The sequence below is a fragment of the Penicillium cosmopolitanum genome (assembly GCF_028827165.1).
Source record: "Penicillium cosmopolitanum strain IBT 29677 chromosome Unknown utg000004l:1.0-4361866.0:1.0-4365735.0, whole genome shotgun sequence".
Classification (NCBI taxonomy): Eukaryota; Fungi; Ascomycota; class Eurotiomycetes; order Eurotiales; family Aspergillaceae; genus Penicillium; species Penicillium cosmopolitanum.
In genome coordinates, this window is record NW_026622674.1 from 757,046 (window position 1) to 776,277 (window position 19,232).

Here is a 19,232-nt window from a genome sequence, read left to right on the forward strand (position 1 = left end):
AAAGTAAGCTCACTAACAAGTAAAACGTTGCCAGCAAAACTTACTAACAGGGGGGGGTCCCTGCATCATTGCCGACAGGATCAGCGGTCACGAAAATGCTAAACAGGCGAACCAGTAATCGAGTCTAGATAATTCTAGTAGACCCGGGCGAATGACTCTTTCTGATTGAGTTTCAGCTTAGTTTTTTATTTTCTTTCTTTTCAAGTTCATTCCTTTCTCGAAAATGCTCTCATCGAGTCCACTTCGGGGTGTGGCAGCAATCCTTGCCGCGCTGCCAAAACAACGCAACCCGCCCCGGTAGGGCTCCACTTAGTACTATATCTCTGACACCCGCGTTTCACTGACCGTCAGTGGGGGGGACATTTCGAGGCAAAATTCAAACAGTCAGATCCCTGGTTACTACCGTCTTCCCTCGGTTTCAAATGCAGATTTAATTTTGATCGTGTGTCGGGATCTCACATGCATCGCTAATTCCCGATCTCAGGCGCTAGATCTGGGCTGCATGGGAGCTTGTGAGAATCTTGATTGAACGAGGTCCTAGGCAATTGAATCTTGTACACCCCTCTTCTCGTGTCTATCTGTCTACCCGTCTGCAATGAAGTGGAGTTAGGTCCATGGGCAATACGGCGCCACTGACGGAACCTCGCAGTGACTTGCGATATCGTAGAAAGCCCCGGTCTCGACGATCACCGATGAAACCGATACCCATGCAGGGGTCCCGAGATACCTACGAGGTTCTGTCGTGAGCTGGTACATTCAGCTCACGACCAACTACCAGTGCGACGAAAAGGAACACCGGGGGTTAGAATAGGCTTCTCTTGTTGGAGATTGGTGTCACCTCTGATCCCTCGCGTCGCGGCTAGCGTCCAATCCTGCATCACTTACCGTAGGAGATCTACGGGCTCAAAATTGAGGAAGATTTGAAAGGAAGAGTCAAGATATGTGCTTGGGCCGCATCTGCTTTGGCCTAGACCTCCGGGGTTCTGGACGCTTGGGCATGTAACGAAAGATGTCGGAGTTCCATAGGACTGAGCACATCGTGAAATCCCGCCGAAGGTCTGTGAACAAGACTGGTGAATAAGAGATTGCGTCGCTGAATTACTTGCCCGAGTGTGACAGGGTAGAATAGTCTCTCCGCACCTTGGAACGTCATTGATAAATTGAATTACGTTCGATGCTCGGGCCATTGGTTGTTGAGGTTGAGGGTTGTGCCGTAGCAGGTCGTCCCAAGTCGGACTGGGATGCTCAATTCATTATTGGTCATAAACAACCACGGCAAGAGTGTCGCCCATTTACTAGATGTAGAAAAGACCGTGACCCCATCGAGGTCCACATGTCTCAGGCATGAGGTGCCCAGGTGAACCGTTCGCAACTCCGACCTAGAATGGCCAAGCTATTGATCCTTTGAGAGGCTTGCGACAGGGCTGAAACAGCAGAGCACAGGTTAGTACTACGATAGACGGAGTAGTACCCAAAGTTTTAAGAATCGTATTCTCGTATAGCGAGAATCCATCATGGACCCTGAGAGTGATCTAGATATCCGATAATATATGATTAAAAATAATAGCTGTCCTAAAATGCGCTCAGTACACTCTGATCATCATCATGCGTAACAGTTTTGGGTTCCAAACTGCATCCACTTTCCCACCATCCATTGAGCAAGAATGGAGAACCGTGTCTGAAAAAGTGCCGGCCCACATCCGCTGTGCCGTGTCTAACAATTGAGTCAATTGGAGCTTAAGTACTCTTCTTCTGAGCATCACGCTCAGCCTTGCGCAGTGCGCGCTTGCGAATGCTCTCGTGCATGGACTTGTTCTGGTTAAGCACGAAGCCGTTCATGGTTCCGATGGAGGTCAGGAACCAGGCCATGATGCCGTGGCTCCAGTAAGGAGAGGAGCTGTGAGCGTACGAGGAGGAACCACCGCTACGGCCGATCTTAGAGAGGACGGAGCGGACGAAGCGCGGGGAGTAGGGATGGAGGCAGATGCACGGCGGATCTTGGACATGGCGGAGGTAATCAGGTAAGCCTGGACAAGCTCGACCTCAATGCCGTAGGAAGACAGCTCGCCACCCAGAGCGGTAGACCACTGCTGCAGGAAGGCCTTGCTTCCGGAGTAGGTGGCCAGTAGAGGTGTAGGGAGAAGACCACCGAATGAACCCATGGTCAGGATCAGACCGCGGCGGCGCTGCATCATGCCGGGGACAACGAGCTGGGTGACGCGCAGGGTACCGGTGCAGTTGATGGTGATGATATCGGCCATCTCGGAAGCTGGGGTCTGGGCGAAGGGGACGGGGATCGAGTGGCTCAGGCCGACGTTGTTGACGAGGATCGAGACATCCAGATCCGAGACAAGAGCACTCAGCGCGGTGTAGTCGGCGTCGGAGTTGCGGGAGAAGTCCATGGCAAGGATCTTGGTTTGCACATTGGGGAATTGCTTGGTGATTTCCTCGGCGAGAGTCTCCAGCTTCGATTCGGTTCGCGACACCAGCACGATGTTGAACTTGGCCCGCGCCAGCTGCAGCGCGAATTCCTTACCCAGGCCATCCGAGGCACCAGTTACCACAGCCCAGCTACCGGGGGGGTCCGAAGGAACGAAGCTGCGATGATTCAACATGTTAGTTCATGAAAAGAGTAGTCAGGGAAAACATAGTATAGACGAGTACGAACCGGTTTGCCGGGAAGGATGAATAGACTGAGGATCACCCGCAGGAAGCTCCAGACCTTGCAGGCGACAGCAAGCCCACCAGTTGCGAGGAGGACCAACGCGCCCACGGCGGGCAGACCTGCCGGGATATGAGCAGGCCATTGCGAAATGCATTCGATGTGCTTTGACAGATCCATTGTGAGAGTGGTGTGTGGAGGTGGAGGTGGAGGTGGAGGGGAACGGGGAAGTGTAAGAGAATAAAAAAGAAGGGCAGCTTGTTGGGACGATCGACGCCAAGAACCCCAAACATTTGAGAACATCCTCGGTCTCTCATCACAAGCCAATTCCTTAACTTAAAGGTCCCTTCCATCATCCCATCACTATCCCCACATCCCATATTGAACATCATGGATCAATTGCTATCCTATCTACCCCCCCTTTGAGGGTCTGCTGCCCAAATGGCTTGTTTTCGTACGTCTACCTTCCTTGACTCCTGTGTGAATCTCCGCTGACACCGAACCAGGTCTCCGTGGTCTCCGCCGTCAACAGCCTGCAAGCTTATTTCTCCGCCGATTATACCTCCAAGCTTTACACCAACGGAACAATTGCCGTTGAGCCCTTGTCCGGTCGCGTGTTCGGCACCTGGACCTTCCTCTCCGCTGTCATCCGCATGACTGCCGCCTATAACATCGACAACCCGGTCGCCTATGATCTTGCCCTGTGGACCTATGGCATTGCCCTGACACACTTCGTTGGTGAACTCGTTTTTGGAAACGCTTCTCTCCGTGGTCGATTCCTCAGCCCTCTAGTCGTGGCCTCGTCCTCGCTGGCTTGGATGCTGACCCAGCGCGAGGCGTACCTGGTCTAAGGGGGGCAATCTATCGCGTCGACAATTGCCAAATATACAATATAGGTGTGGATTATGATGTATGATTATTTGATGAGGACTCGGGCGACCAGATCCCCAAAATACCATCTGAGAACAAAATGTATTCGAGCCACGCCACCATTATGGTGGGAATTTATTAATATTGATTGCTACAACTTTTTTCTTTCTTGATTCTTGATCTTGGTCCGACGAGGGAGAAGTGGCTGATAATGCATAATACGAGCAACTGCATATTCCAAAGCTATCAGCAACTTTAAGCCATCTTCTTGCGGTACAGCTCTCCGCCGCAGCCGCGTAGGCGGGCAGCAGCCTGCTCCGGAGTGATATCACGCTGGGGCTCAGCCATGAGCTCATAACCAACAAGGAACTTGCGCACCGTGGCGCTGCGCAGCAGAGGTGGGTAGAAGTGCAGATGCAGGTAAGAAGCCTCGATCTCTTCGGCCGTACCGTCCAGCGGAGCCTGGTGAATACCCATGCTGTAGGGGAAGTGAGTTTCGAAGAGGTTATCATATCGACGGGTGATTTCAGCAATAGCCTCGGCGAGGAGAGTCTTGTCGGCATCGGACAGATCGACCAGAGCTCGCTTGTGTGTGCGGCTAACGATCATAGTCTCAAAGGGCCAGGTCGCCCACCAAGGGCAGACGGCGATGAAAGCCTCGTTCTCGAATACGACTCGGTCCTGCTTGCGGCTCTCTAGTGCGGCGTAGTCCTCTAGTAGGTGGCTGCCGCCGTGCTCAGCGCGGTATTTACGCAGCTGCTCCATCTCTGCTGCGGGCTCCTCGGGCAGAGTGCTAGTAGTCCAGACCTGGCCGTGGGGGTGGGGGTTCGAGCAACCCATCGCGGCGCCCTTGTTCTCGAAGATCTGCATGTAGCGGTACTGCTCCTTCGGCTTGGTGATGGGGGTGTCGTGCGAAACGGGTGGGTTGGGCGTGGCTGGGGCATTCTTTGCGAGAGGGGAAGTGGGCGACAGGTGGGCGGCATAGATCTCGGTCCAGGCATTGATTACGGGAACGATCTCGGCGGGTGGCAGGTCGGCCAAGGTGAGGTTGTGGGATGGTGAAAAGGTGAGGACGTAGCATTTACCCGTGACGGGCTCAGCCTTGAGGAAGCGCGATTCGAGTTCTACTGCTGGTGAGCATTGTGCATACATCCCACTGGGGCAGAAGAGAAAGTACCATCACTGGTCTTGCCATCGTAGGCAGCCTGCTCCTCCTTAACGGCGCTGTAATCATTCACAAACACGAAGGTGTTGTCGTATTTGGGGTTGACGTCACCCTGGGCGCGTTGGTTTCCAGGGCACAAATAGCATGCGGGGTCATAATTGGGCAGAGTGGTCTTGGAGGGACTCTCCTGGTGTCCTCTACCAGAGATGGGATCAGAAAATGGGGGTTGAATAATAACACAATTGCACAGAGAAGGGTCAACTCACTGCCAGGGACGCTTGGTTCTGTGGGGGGAAACCAGAATGTGAGACCCGCGAAAGGGATTGTATCTCCGGTGGGAGATGTCGTCCAGTACGTTCTCCATTGGGGATTTGGAGAAGGAAAAATAAGGGAAAAAAAGAAGGAAGATCTGGAGAGTACCTTGGGGAAAGAGAAAAAGGGAAGAATTCGAATCGAAAACCCTTTAAAAGGGCCTTTAAAACCCCCGGATGCCGGTTAAATTCTCGTTTGGGCCTCTCCGGCGGGGGCGCGGGGTTCTCCCAGTTGGCAGCCCCCAGTGCGACGGTACAATGTAGAATGTAGAGGTAATCAATCGGTCAACAGAAATGGGAATGAGATTAAGTTTGGAAGTATTATAACTACTAGTATCACTGATATAAGCTAGAAATACTTATAACCTCACTCTCAATACGAGAGTGATCAGCTCTATAGCTGGAGTATACTCCATCACTTGACTGCCGATGTCATTGCCCCAGGGCTGTTCGGTGAGCCGGATAAGGCATCGCTCGGCTTCCCGCGCTCGGGGAACCGGGGGGCCACCGGGGCACGGCATGGGGTGCAGAGAGTGGAGACTATAGGTCAGAAACATCGGATTGCACGGTGGTGTGGTATGGTGTGGTGTGGGATGCTATAGTTGGAATTGTTGACTGCAGTGTAAGCTTTTTAGAGTAACCGGTACTCATACATACACAGCTAACTAGTGCATAGTTAGTGCATAGAAGTATGGCCATTGGTTAACTAGTACAACTGCTGTGTCAGCATCAGACATCCCGTGACGTCATGTGTCCAACCCCCCTTCGGTTTTAGCTCGGCAGAAACACGCTCAATCCTATACCATCCCATTTCCAGACACGACCAGGTCGAATGTTGTTCGAATCATATGTACCTAGGGTACTATATGATGTTTCGGAGTCGCACAAAGTGATGAAGAGCCATCCATTGGCAGTTGGAAATTGGAAGATACCGCGGATCACACCACCATAGAAGCTGCTCATTCCCGCAAAGGGCGAAGAGGCAAACCAGGGAAGAGTATATCATCTCGATTTCTCCCTCCCATATTGCTCTCGGTCTTTCCCCTCCTCTATCTATCTCTTCCTTAGATCTCCTCATTCTACAATGGAGTGTATCAGACAACCAGTATTCTCAGATCGCCATATATCTCATAACCCCAGGCCCTCTCATCTCTCTAAGAGCAGATTGAACTTATGCTCTCTTCCGAACGAGGTATGTCAGAATCATAACTATCTCTCTGCCCAAATATCCAGCCTTGCTTGATGCCATACTTAGTCCTAATGTACTGGAACCCCAAGGCTGACAGGTGACAGCTGATCACCATGATCTTCTCCCATCTCCCGATAATCTCCCTGGCCAAGTTGATGACCGTCTCCCGACATTTCCAAGATGCAGTGGAGCCCACACTAAAAAGCCAACTGCGATCAATGGTACAGCGCAGTGATATCAGGTTAATGCTTCTCTGCGCCTGTCCCGACTCCGTGCAATCACGGGTTCGATGTCAGCTCCTACAGACCCCGGGATTGGACACTATCGATGAAGATTCCGCGCCCCGAACAACAGCTTTACATAGTATCTATCGTCCCGAAGCACTTCCACCAAACAGCGCCCCCGCCGGCCCACCCGTAGGAAATATCATCCTCTTATGTGGGGGAGACGACCTGATCCGTGCTCACATGGGTGAGACGGGATGTAAAGGCTTCGCAACGCGCCAAGTCACCTTGGAAGACTATGAAAGCTTTATCCAGCTACGAGTGAAGTTGAACCTAATCATTGCGGCTCAAGAATATTTCATCGCTCCGGCATTTGTCGTCCATGATGGGATGATTCGCATTGATCGGGCATGGCTTGAGCGAAATACAGAGGAGATTATTTGGATGAACTCTGAAAAGTCAGTTGGCCTTAGAATGCGGGCCGTGGAAAAGGAAGCGACTGAAGATGAAGCCAAGTCATTTGATTTGGAAATTCAAGGTACGTGTCGTTCGTTAATTTTGAAGTAGATTATCGCTAACTAATCCAACTAGAGTTGCATGTTCGTTCAGCGCTGTTGCTCCATGATATTCGAAAAGCGGAGGAGAACTTGGATAAAGAAGGGGTTGTAAGTTTTTCTATGTAAAAGGTTATATAGCGATCTGATTTCGGTAAACGAAACGATGAAAGGGCTTGGGGATAGTGGCGAGGCCTTTCAGATTGTTATTGCGTGGCAAAACTCGACGCAAATAGATAAATAGGACATTTGTGGGCTCTGAATATAATTTCCACAACATATACACCATTAAATTAACAAAATTTTACCATTTGATATCTTATCATCATGAAAAAGACTGCATAAACTTATACGACTCCCGATAAACTGTCAACTGCCAGTGATGATAGCACGGATCCCGTCGGGCTCTCGCCACGACTCCACTTCGCCCGCAGATGAGTCCCCGACGGCTTCTTCTCTTCTCCCAACCCCAACTATTCTATTCGTACATTGTACTTTCAAAGAAAACCTCGCTGACTTGCAGTTTCCTACACCGCGGGGTATTCTACGACCCCGAGGCTACGCATATCCGATGGAATCCTCGCAGAATATATGCACGTCCGAGACCCCAACTCCGCTCCGCCGGACAAGGATTGCCTGTAAGGCGTGCAATGCGAGGCGGGTCAAATGTGATGCTGGTGACGGACAGCCATGTTGGCATTGTCGCATGAGGCAAATCAAGTGCGAATTGATTGATTCAAAACGGGGAAAGTACGATTTTCCTCTCTTTTATCTCAGTTAATGATTAACTCAGTTTAACAATTGATGTAGATATATCAGGAAAACCCGGGATACCCCCCGGACTAAGGGTGCCAGTGGGCCCCGGCAAATCCTTCGAGGTAGTGAGGCGCCTAGTGCACACAGTTCCCATATAGACAGCTCCACTGAGACGCCGTATGCTATATCACCATCGACTCCAAGCGATTGCATCCCGGGACCTACTCCAGAACAAAGGAATGGAGCCGAGTCCCAGAAGAGCCAGCGATTGCCTGCACAGCACATCGGCGATCGTTTACAAACGAACTTTTCTGAGAACTACGCAGATGATTCCTCGACTCTCCATTATGTTCTCGAACTAAGTCATAGACCTGAGGGTGGCTTGACTGAGCCGCTAACGGTTCATCACCCGATCCCTGCATCTATAGCAGATAGACCAGGGATGGAAACCAATCAGCTTCAGACCCCAATATCTTTACAAGAGGCTCTGACACTTCCCACTCCGGATATTCTCCGCCGACTGATCTATACCTTTTTTGACAAGATTCATCCTGCATATCCAGTATTTGATCGTGAGAAATTCTCTCAATCGTACTCGGCAGGCCAGACATCTCCACTAGTTCTGCAAACAATTTGCCTGCTGGGATTTACGATCGGAAGCGATGATTTAGTGGTGGCGGCCGGGTTTACAGACCGTGCCACAGCAAGAAAGACACATTTTCTTCGCGCAAAGGCCCTTTACGATGCGGACTATGAGACTGATCGCATGAATCTTGCCGCGGTTTTGCTATTACTTGGATTCTGGTGGGCTAGTCATGACGACCAGAAAGACGTTTGTCATTGGGTTGGATGTGCGATCACCTACGCGCAGTCTCTGGGAATGCATCGCTCGTATGTATAGTTTTTTTCCAAGACTAAGAGAGGAATGTGCTAATGAAGTCTAAAAGGATGTCCCAGTCATCAATGAGTCCGCGAATGAAGTCCTTAAGAAAACGAATATGGTGGATCATCTATGTATGTCACGTTGTTTCCACTCATTTCCACCACATGATCTGATAATCCTAGTCCCGTGATAGGCATACCGCTGGTGCCTTTGGCCGACCGACCCGTATAAGAGACGAGGACTGTGATATTGAAGCTCTTACAGAAGAGGATTTTGATTTCGATACAGACTTCGACCAAAGCCTCATACCAGCACAGAAAGACTACCACGTTTCATATGTCATCGAAATGGCCAAATTAGCAGCCTTACGTGAGTCAAACCGCCAGCAATACGCCTATCAATGTCTTGTTTGATTAATAAAATGGTATAAATCTAGTCGGCGATATTCTTTTGGGGGAATTTAGTCCCCGACGGCCTCCGCTAGAAAAGTTCGAAACAAACACATTGATACGGAGACTGGAAGAATGGGAATCAGAACTTCCGAAAAATGTTCAAATGAAAGCCCACGAAGGTTATACGAAAGGATCATTTTGGGGCTGCATGTTGCAAATCTCATATCAGTGAGTGTTTCCAAACTACTAGTAGTTGGTGATACTAGAAGGCCTCGGTTACCTAACGCAACAAATACTAGGAATTGTACGATCTTACTATTTCGACCAAAATCCATCAAAGAGGGTTTACCAGCTGAGGCTGAACGGGACTCTAGAGCTCGAGCAGCTGCGGATTTTATCACCCGTCTAGCCGAGGACCTTTTAGCCACCGGAATGATCCATTCTGGCCTAATTCATATGTATGGTCAAGCTCATTCAACGTTGTTCAATCTTAATGACTCAACTGACAATTACCAGGGTTCCTGCCTTATTCTCTGCATTGTCGATACATACGCTCGTGATATGCCGGAAAGAATCAATCCATCGCCAACTCGCCGAGAACAAATCACGACAGTGCATGCTGGCACTGAGCGTGATAGCAAAGTCCTGGCCTGTCAGAATCTGGATCTCGAAGGCATTTGTCAATCTAATGAAAAGACTGACAGGGCAGGGGTCTAACTTAAACGGACCAATTGTGAATGTATCGTCAAGTATCTGGTCTCCATCCAATGACACAAACATGCCACTACCAGCACAGAGCGTCAGACTTCAACCGGTTGCGAATCAGCTTCCGCCGAGCAATGATGGACCGATTTCTCATTGCACTTGTCATATAGGCAATAATTCCGACGGTTCTCATGCTCAAGGATGCCTATGGAGAGCGCCTGATCAGTTCATTCATGATTCTTTATGGGCTGGGTATCTCGATAATGCGCTTGATATTGATCTTTTCCTACACGACGGTGTTGGATTCACTCAATACATGTCTTTCGAAGGTTCGAGTATCGGAGGACAATCGTCTATGGGCATGGGTGAATTTTGATTCATATAAATTCTACAATGATAAAACATGTACATGGTCTGGTCGATTTTTCTAGCGAACACCGATCCTAGTAGTGCAAGCCACCTGCACAAACTAGGCATATGCATGCGGGGTTGAATGATATCTTTCTCATCTATTTAAGCACTCAAAGCAAATTTGCTCTTGCCTCGCAGGACTTTTCCATATTTGAAAAAGACCCATGGAAATGGCATCATGAGGATCATAAGAAAGGCAAGCAAGCTAGTTGCCCAATGATAGCCCAGTTTATCATACATCTGCAGCCCAAACAATGGGAAGGCCGCTGTTAATTGAATTAGTAGCTTTCAGTATTGTCGCGATTTATGTTATTGCCTCACGTACCAGCAAAAGATGATCGCACGAATCCATTTCCGGCGAGTGCAGACGCAGCGTACTGTGGATAGGCATCAACCTTGGGAGAAGTTAGTGTGTCATTGATCTTGATTTCAACGGGCGGGTATGAGAAAAAAAGGGTTTCCATGGTGAAATAACTCACAAGAAAAGTGAAGATTCCCTTGTATGCCAGCAAGATTCTAGTACGTCCCAATGAGTTAGCCAAGATGTTCGAGCTTATTTACACCAAGACTGAACACAGAATTTGCCCGCATAGTCTCTTCGTAGAGTATTTAGACTCACCCGCAGCCAAAAAACGAGGACCCGATGATGGGAACAATCCAGTGAACATTTGATGACAAGCTCCAGCCAAACCAAAAGAGGCCGATTGGGATCAAAACGCCACCTGGTATAGCTGGAAGTAAACTGTACTCCGGGGCGATATCCCCGGTTTGCTTCTCTTGGGGTTCTAAAAGACGATCCTTGACACGGGCCCATAGTGGGGTGCTCAAGGCTCCCAAGATCATGCCAGCAATGATACCGACAAATGGAAGACCACCTTGCCACATCTTCCAGTCATAGGTTGTCTCAAACATGAGAGGAATAGCCTGGAAGAATAGGTAAAGTATACCGAGCAAGAGAGCCGCATAAACATCGAGAGCAAGGCACATGGGCTCGAAGAATAAAAGCTGGAAAGGCCGCATGAGTGCATATGCTAAGGCTCTGCTTCTAGAAGTATGAAGCTTTTCTGTGGGAGCTTTGTAGCGATCATCTCGAGTTGATTTCCGTAGCATCACGGCTTTGGCTCGCAGTAGGACTGGAGGGAATGTTTCAGGCACAAATATGGCGATCGAGACCAGAAGCACCCCAGACCAAATGATGATGAAGTAGTAGTTCCACCTCCATGTTGTGTTATAACTGATGAAGCCACCAATCAAAGGACCCAAACAAGGACCGATGAAAGGAGCCGAAGAAACCAAGGTCATTGGCAATTGGATTTGAGAGCGTAGGAACACATCACTCACGGTGCCACCTGATACAGATAAGAACGTGCCACCCGCGAAGCCAGTGAAGAAACGAGAAATAATGACCGTTTCAATATTCTTGGCAACGGCTGTTACGATATTCCAGATAACGAAAAAAGACCACGAGACGACGTAAATAGGCCTTCGACCGTACCACTCGCTCAAGGGACTTGTCAATAGTGGCCCCAGGCCAAGACCAAGGACAAAAAACGACAGTCCCAAGATTGCAATTAGGGACGGAGTGTTCATCTCGGCATTCATCTGTGGATATGTCGTCGTGTAAATTGAACTTGCACAAGTCCTGATATCCCGCAATCAGCACCAGCTAGCTCATTCAGTAGGACTTCGAAATGGCAGGCTTCAACTTACACACACATAGTTCCAGTGCATACTATAATAACAATCGCCCATTTTCTTACCAGCGGCAACCTTTTAGGGCTCATAGGATCTTCATCGCCATCGAAAGAAACATCATAAAGATCACGGTCTATGGTGCTATGCGTGCGTGAAACATCCGCAGGGTCGCTGCCAGAATGGAACTCAGGACAATTTGAAGATTGAACATCGTGACATGGGCCACCTTTTGAGGGGTGTTGATCGCTATTCATTTCCCCGGTATAATTTTCCCTTTCCAATAATGGAAATTGAGGGAAGGAGTCTGTTCTCTTTGAAAGAAAACAAGCCTCGATAGAGTGGGTCTCAGTGCAGAAGGTTTCGGACAATCAGAGAGCGGCTCGATAGTGAAGGGTCGCGAGTGATCAAGGTAGAGAGAGGGAGAGTATTCCGCGAATATAAGCTCTGTGCGCGGCTATGCCTATTTCACAAAAGAGCCATATTGAAGAAGCCGAGGATCTGGCTAGTCATGCTTTGTTCGAAGATGCGTGGTTGATGATGAGTTAGGTTGACCCCTAGGATAAAAATTCAAGTCAAGACGCAGCGAAATGTCGATAACTCCCCCTTTTGATGAAATATGTGTTGGTTTAAATGTGTAGCTAACCAGTGAATCCCTGTTTGTGGGGTTGTCTCCACTCGCGTAAGAACCCGAGGTGACTCGCCCAGGAAATCAACGGGGAACTCCCCGATGGCCACTGAATTACTAGACGGAGGGAAGAGACAGCGAATTGGACGAGAACTCATTAATGAGGCACGCTCTATGGACTGAAATGATAGCCTTTTTCATAATTAGAGAATTTCGAATACTTGTCAGTGTGTCAAAATGGGACATGCAAGGAAGGCGTAAGAAGTTGCTTGACCAGATCGACTTCTTTTCAAGTTCTCCCTCATTGTCTTTCGCCTAATGTTCCATCAACGACTGGTATATTTTGAATCGCGACAAGGAAATTTTCTTGAGGCTGTTGCTAGAGTCTCTATCTGCCTTGAATCCGCCTGCTATGTTCCAGGTGTATATATCCAAAAAGGCCCCACCAAGTTTCGAGCAGAAGATTGCGTTATGAACATGTTCCAATTAATTATTTTCGACGTACGTCCCCAGCGCTGAAGGATTGGGATATAAAACTTTTCAGCGTAGAGATTGATATCATAGCTCGGTACAAATGCTGTCTGCCATTCACATTGGTGACAAGCGTCATTAAGCGCTCTACGGCAAATCCTAATTGGTCTACGTCTCGAGGAAAAGAGGACATGTCAGTCTTTCAGTGCACGACCAACAACTCAGCCTTGGAGCCTGAATTCCTATACATTTGTGTATTTATGCTCAGCGCAGGTACGCAATGCAGTCAATCCAGAACATCGGGTGCAGCCGTCAAAGATTACTCCGCTTCGACCCATCGAGGGGCCAAGTGGAGAAAGTCCGGAGTGCATGAAAAGTTATCAAATCAGCCGTATGGCCCAAAAGCACCTAAATAAGAGTTACTGGGCATTTTCCAGCTGCTTGACCGTGCTGACTGTCATTCGGCAAGCCGTATGAGCCTGAAGGACAAGCCGTGGGTGGCGTCCGGGCCGAATTTTCGAACGCGTTTGAAGTTGGAGGATAAAACATAGCTCCACCGAAAACTCTGAGTGCTTCCCCACTTGTGTCGAATCGGCACTCGATGCCGATTATCCCTACTCGCTTGACCAATGCATTAACCTGGATAGGAACATGCCGAGGCTACCGGTTATCAAAGTGGGTCGCCTTTATTGTTACTGACAATTATTTTCAATGTCACTGTTTGGGGCGAAATGATTTTCAATTCTGCTTCCATATTTATCGCCTTCTCAAAGAGTTGATCTGCATTGCGTTCATCACCTACCGTCGACATATTCTATCAAAGCGGGCTGGCAGTCTTCTGTGCTGGACACCTTGAGACTGACGGATCGCAAAATGTCGCCTCTTAACGGCGGGGGTGAGGTCTCGTACCCCTCCAAGATCCCATTCTGGCGCTTGGTATTCGACCAAAAGGTCATCACTCAAGAAGTCGCTCAGTACCCATATCCAGGCTCTGGCACCGAAGATGACCCATTCGCTGTAACATGGCTCCCAAACGACCCACGAAACCCGATGAATTTCAAGACTGTCAAGAAATGGTTCATCACGATCTTGGTATCATTCGTCACACTGGCTGTCGCGCTGGTTTCGTCGGCATTTTCAGGTGGAATGAGCCAGATTGTTGCGGATTTCGGCGTGGAAGAGGAGGTTGTTATTCTTGGAGTTTCGCTCTTCGTCCTAGGCTTCGCTGTAAGCAACCCCTGCAAAACTTGAGAGCTAAGATCAACCAGCTAACATGTTTTAAAAGATTGGCCCCTTAATATGGGCACCTCTGAGTGAAATATTTGGTCGTCGTCATATATTCACCATCAGTTTTGCATTTTTGACGACTTTTAATGCTGGAGCTGCCGGCGCAAAGAACATTCAGACTCTTATCATCCTGAGGTTTCTCGCTGGTTGCTTCGGATCTTCACCCTTTGGAAATGCAGGCGGTACAATTGCCGATATGTTTCCTGCTTCACAGCGAGGTATTGCAATTAGTTTCTTCGCTGCGGCACCATTCCTTGGACCAACCATTGGTCCAATCATTGGTGGTTTCCTTGCAACAGGTGCTGGCTGGCGCTGGGTAGAAGGGTTCTTGGCAGCATTTTCCGGTGTGCTTTGGCTGTGCATCATTTTCCTTCTACCTGAAACCTACGCGCCGGTCTTACTTTGTCGCCGAGCTGCAAAACTTTCCGAACTGACAGGTCATGTCTACAGGAGCAAACTTGATATTGAGCGTGGTCCCATGCCAATGAGCAAGACCCTCAAGACAGCTCTCTCACGCCCATGGATCTTGTTATTCCGTGAGCCGATCGTTCTCCTGTTTTCGATCTATATGTCCATTATCTATGGTACACTCTATATGTTGTTTGCAGCATATCCAATCGTCTTCCAAGAAGTTCGAGGCTGGAGTGAAGGCATCGGTGGCCTCGCTTTTCTGGGTATCTTGGTCGGCATGCTCCTTGCGGTCGCGTATACATTCCCCGAGAACATGCGTTACGCCAAAATGTGCAGCCAGACCACTGATCGTCTAGCCCCAGAACTTCGACTCCCTCCAAGCATGGTGGGTGGAATTGCCCTGCCTATTGGACTCTTCTGGTTTGCTTGGACAAACTCTCCGTCAATCCATTGGATGGCTTCCGTTGCCGCAGGTGCACCTTTTGGATTCGGCATGGTCCTTATCTTTTTAAGTGTGTTTAATTATCTCATCGATTCCTACACCATCTATGCTGCCAGTGTTCTAGCAGCCAACTCGGCCCTTCGATCATTGTTCGGAATGGCCTTTCCTCTCTTCACGACATACATGTATAAAAATCTCGGCATTCATTGGGCTTCATCCATTCCGGCATTCTTGTCTGTTCTCTGCGTGCCTCTCCCATTCATCTTCTACAAGTATGGTGCACAGATAAGGCAAAAATGCACTTATGCTGCCGAGGCCGACGCATTTATGCGTCGTCTCGCTGAAAAGAACCAGACAGAGGTGCGCAAGGAGACGGAGGGAACCAACGCAGAGAAGGGCGTCGACCAGGCCGCTCAATCTGGTCAGGTTGTAGATGAGACAAGCGATACTGAGAGTCTGTCAACAGTCCCATCCCGTGTTTCTTTTGGAAGATATGCTTCCAGGGCATCCCGCCAGTCGGGACGCTCGATTCAACGTGTTGCAACTGCGACACAATATGAAGAGAATCCGTACGACCTTGACCTTGTCAACACCAGGCAGTCAGCTATCAGCACTACTCGGAAGGAGTGAAAGCTACACAGATGTGTCCGGATACCATGAGCTACACCGGTCTGATATATTGCTACCTACATGGGCGATTCAATTGATTAAGAGTCAATACCTACTGCCACTTTCAATGAAGAGTCATATAGGACTGATTGGAATCCATGAAAGGGATAACAAGGACCTGCGGCTTTCTGAATGCTTGGTGGTACAGAACACCAACATGAATGACTAGCGGCATGAAACATGGGACTGTATCGCATCGTCGGTGGGTTTGAAACCATTTAAACCCTCCAGGATAAGATGCCACTGGTTGATTAGCCGCGATTGAAAAAAGCCGAAATCCTGAGGCCCGGTTTAAATTAATTAATAATACTACTTTGATGATCCTTCAAGTTTATATACAATTCTTCGCCAATTGACATTATGGAGGCATTTTAGTTCTATGGCCAAAATCAGAAAGGTTTGCCGACTCGGACAGAACATAATTTGCCAGATTATCTGAGTCCACGTAATTTGTAGCAAGACAGTTTACATGATAAATACCAGACAAGACAGATATTTCTGGTTGTTTGTTGCCGTCACGGTTCTAACGAGGCTGTAGAGGGGGACAGAAATAGCTGATGAGTGATCAACCCCACAGCCTCGGTCCATCTCCACCTCGGGCCCTTCATCCAACAGCAACTGCTATATACCCATCCTTTCTCTCACTATGCGCTGGAAAGTATCTATCGCGTCATCAATTTGGGAGTGATTACAATATTTCTATTCAACATGACTGGCAAGATAGATGCGTATGTTGATTGCGGTATGAGCCCACTCGCCCTAGGCTATTTTGCCCATCCCTGCCCTTCTGCCCTTCAAGGGGGAATCCGGGGTCTCGCGGATTGCTGATTGGCGTACAGTGTCGCCCTATTCATACTATGCCACTCTCTATCTGAGAAGAAATCGCCAGGCACTGAAATCGCATGGAATTGAGGTCGAGTATGACCGCCTTTTTATCTAGGGGGGTTGCGACTTTTGCGACCGGCATTTCTGACATTGGCAGATTTCATCCCATTTTCTTGGGCGGCGTCAATGTTGGCTCTGGTATGGTTTCGAAAAGGCCTCAGTATTTGAACCGGAACATTTGCTTATATATAATCATAGGAAATAAGCCTCCGTGGACACTTCCAGCCAAAGCAAATTACTCCAAGTTTGACTCTGAGCGAGCTTGTAAATACTTCGGCGTGGCCCCCATCAAGACCCCGGATTTCTTCCCCATCCTTTCGATCATGGTTTGTTTTGACCAATCATTGCCCAGCTGGACTTGCAGGGGTCATCTGAAAGCTAATTTGTTTCCACAGCCTCAACGATGCATGATTTATATCAAGAACAACTACCCCCGCGAACGCTATGAAACCACTTTCCTCTCGCTGTGGGAGTGGATGTACCACAAGAACATCAACATCAGCCAGCCGGAGCAACTGGGAGAACTGCTCAAAAGCCATGATTATTCTGACGAGGAGATCAAGGCTATTGTCGGTGCTGCCTCTAGCCCTGAATACAAGCAGGCCTTGACTGCTAATACGCAGACGGCTCTTGATCAAGGGGCGTATGGTGCTCCGTGGTTTTGGGTGCGAAACAAGGAGGGCAAAGAAGAGCCCTTTTTTGGCAGTGACCGGTGAGTCTAGACTCCAGTTTCTCTGTGTGACTGAGAAGGGAGTACTAACAAGCTGTATAGCTTTGCGTTCATGTGGCAGTATCTGGGTCTTCCCTTCCAGGATGTGGCGATCCTGGAGAAGTCGAAGCTGTAGACTTGTTAGTTTTAGTGCAGTATATCAAATGAATCATGATGTACTACTACTAGTACTAAATGCTCTGAAAACCAATCTCGCATGATAATCCCCACAGTTTAGTCTCCACATCCGCAGCTTAGCAGCTCGGCCCTTCGGCCTTAGTGACTCACTGCTTAGAGAGCGCAGGGCTCGCGCCGAACCGCTGACCGAAAAGTGAAGAGACCGAAGCAGAGGCTTCTCGCCGAAATAAGTCTTCTATTGGATCAATTAAATAAATAAAAAACTCGATTGGCAATATAAAACCCGCAACAGACTCGGCACTTTGTGGCGGATAAGAACTGAGCCCGACGTCGATTTCCTCCCCCGATTTACCCCACGCTGCCCCACGTCGAAGCTTGTCTTAAATCCGGAATTCCCAGCTCTGCCACCTTCACATATCAACTACTTACTGTAATCACCCAATTGCACGGAAATGTCCGGAATTCGCGTCGCATGGATTGGCCTCGGCAACATTGGCCGGGTAAGACTACCTGAATTACACAACCTCCCTCTTCCCACCGGCCGAGACTAACCAACAATGATATGAACAACAGGGCATGAGCACCAACATCGCCCAAAAGGGTCCTCAATCCAGTCTCATCCTCTTCAACCGCACCACAGCTCGCGCAAGTGCCCATGCCGAAACCCTCAACGGCCGCGCAACCGTCGCTACGTCGCTCTCAGAAGCTGTGCAGAATGCCGATGTGATCTTCACCTGCGTCGGCGATGACCCCGCCATCGACGCAATCACCAACACCATCCTAGCTGATAAAACCGTCGACCTGTCCACCAAGACCTTCGTCGACTGCTCAACCGTCCACCCGGACACCTCACGACGCACAGAAGCCGCCTACGCCGCGCGGGGCGCATCCTTTGTCGCATACCCGGTCTTCGGTGCACCGAACATGGCCGATGCGGGACAATTGATCGTCGTACCAGCCGGTAAACAGTCCGCTATTGTTAAAGCGAAGCCATTCTTCGAGGGGGTCACTGCCAAATCGACCATCGATCTGTCCGACGGAACAGGCGACGACATCGACGTTGGCAAGGCGTCCACGCTGAAAGTTCTAGGCAACACATTTATCCTGAATACCGTTGGGGTGCTGGCGGAGACGGTTGTTGCGGCTGAATCTACAGGACTGGGCGTTGGTCCGCTGAAGCAGTGGTTGGATCTGTTTGCACCCGGTCCTTTTGCTAAGTATGCGGATCGGATGATTAGTGGTGATTATTATCAGCGGGATGAGCCTTTGTTTGCCGTTGATCTTGCTCGGAAGGATCTTCGTCATGCGTCTAGTCTGGCAAAGGAGGGTGGTCAGCGGATGCGGAATGTTGAGGTTACCGATTCGTTCTTGCAGGATGTTAAGACGGAGAAGGGGGAGAAGGGGGATATTGCGGGTGTTTATGGTGCGGCTAGGAAGGCTGCGGGAATGAAGTTTGAGAATCAGGAAAATAAGTAATTGAACGTATAGTATAACTAAACCATGCAGATAAAGAAAGGTGTTATTTTGAATATGATGTGATGTTTCTTCCAAAATTGAGCTTCAAGTTCTAAGGTTGCTTCTGTATAGTGGTAGTCGAGACTGGAAATTCTCTCCCGGGCAGTCGGTCCTATAAGACTTGACCTTGGAATGGAAGTAAGATTAATACGACCTGTCTTCGAAGGATAGTTACAACATATTAAAGGAAATTTAGATCATAGTAGGTAGGTATGGATTGGAAATGCCATTATTCAATTCTTGTCTCCAATTGAGGAGTTTGT

At 49.0% G+C, this 19,232-nt stretch overlaps 8 protein-coding genes across 8 annotated transcripts; 5 read left to right on the forward strand and 3 right to left on the reverse strand.

Moving 5' to 3' along the window:
• Window positions 1-1,737: 1,737 nt before the first annotated feature.
• N7509_001721 (ketoreductase) lies at window positions 1,738-2,842 on the reverse strand (the record flags this gene model as incomplete). Its single annotated transcript, XM_056626358.1, has 4 exons — window positions 1,738-1,897; window positions 1,948-2,598; window positions 2,669-2,693; window positions 2,746-2,842. The coding sequence occupies 4 exons, from the start codon at window positions 2,840-2,842 to the stop codon at window positions 1,738-1,740; spliced, it is 933 nt and encodes a 310-aa protein (XP_056492153.1).
• Window positions 2,814-3,513, forward strand: N7509_001722 (Erg28 family protein; the record flags this gene model as incomplete). Its single annotated transcript, XM_056626359.1, has 2 exons — window positions 2,814-2,849; window positions 3,169-3,513. The coding sequence occupies 2 exons, from the start codon at window positions 2,814-2,816 to the stop codon at window positions 3,511-3,513; spliced, it is 381 nt and encodes a 126-aa protein (XP_056492154.1).
• Window positions 3,514-3,787: 274 nt separating this feature from the next.
• On the reverse strand, window positions 3,788-5,061 carry N7509_001723 (UDP-glucose:hexose-1-phosphate uridylyltransferase; the record flags this gene model as incomplete). The annotated part of the gene is made up of 3 exons (XM_056626360.1): window positions 3,788-4,662; window positions 4,710-4,894; window positions 4,964-5,061. The coding sequence occupies 3 exons, from the start codon at window positions 5,059-5,061 to the stop codon at window positions 3,788-3,790; spliced, it is 1,158 nt and encodes a 385-aa protein (XP_056492155.1).
• Window positions 5,062-6,415: 1,354 nt separating this feature from the next.
• Window positions 6,416-9,027, forward strand: N7509_001724 (fungal specific transcription factor domain-containing protein; the record flags this gene model as incomplete). Its single annotated transcript, XM_056626361.1, has 6 exons — window positions 6,416-6,959; window positions 7,013-7,086; window positions 7,499-7,613; window positions 7,890-8,622; window positions 8,679-8,745; window positions 8,797-9,027. 6 exons carry the CDS (start codon window positions 6,416-6,418, stop codon window positions 9,025-9,027), a joined length of 1,764 nt encoding a protein of 587 aa, XP_056492156.1.
• Window positions 9,028-10,224: 1,197 nt separating this feature from the next.
• On the reverse strand, window positions 10,225-12,071 carry N7509_001725 (MFS transporter; the record flags this gene model as incomplete). The annotated part of the gene is made up of 4 exons (XM_056626362.1): window positions 10,225-10,388; window positions 10,448-10,638; window positions 10,742-11,724; window positions 11,856-12,071. 4 exons carry the CDS (start codon window positions 12,069-12,071, stop codon window positions 10,225-10,227), a joined length of 1,554 nt encoding a protein of 517 aa, XP_056492157.1.
• Window positions 12,072-13,786: 1,715 nt separating this feature from the next.
• On the forward strand, window positions 13,787-15,683 carry N7509_001726 (MFS transporter; the record flags this gene model as incomplete). The annotated part of the gene is made up of 2 exons (XM_056626363.1): window positions 13,787-14,140; window positions 14,199-15,683. The coding sequence occupies 2 exons, from the start codon at window positions 13,787-13,789 to the stop codon at window positions 15,681-15,683; spliced, it is 1,839 nt and encodes a 612-aa protein (XP_056492158.1).
• A 747-nt stretch (window positions 15,684-16,430) lies between these two features.
• Window positions 16,431-17,452, forward strand: N7509_001727 (putative DSBA family oxidoreductase; the record flags this gene model as incomplete). The annotated part of the gene is made up of 6 exons (XM_056626364.1): window positions 16,431-16,464; window positions 16,562-16,640; window positions 16,705-16,745; window positions 16,806-16,933; window positions 17,003-17,319; window positions 17,380-17,452. 6 exons carry the CDS (start codon window positions 16,431-16,433, stop codon window positions 17,450-17,452), a joined length of 672 nt encoding a protein of 223 aa, XP_056492159.1.
• A 454-nt stretch (window positions 17,453-17,906) lies between these two features.
• N7509_001728 (NAD(P)-dependent oxidoreductase) lies at window positions 17,907-18,930 on the forward strand (the record flags this gene model as incomplete). Its single annotated transcript, XM_056626365.1, has 2 exons — window positions 17,907-17,954; window positions 18,028-18,930. 2 exons carry the CDS (start codon window positions 17,907-17,909, stop codon window positions 18,928-18,930), a joined length of 951 nt encoding a protein of 316 aa, XP_056492160.1.
• Between the last annotated feature and the right edge of the window lie 302 nt (window positions 18,931-19,232).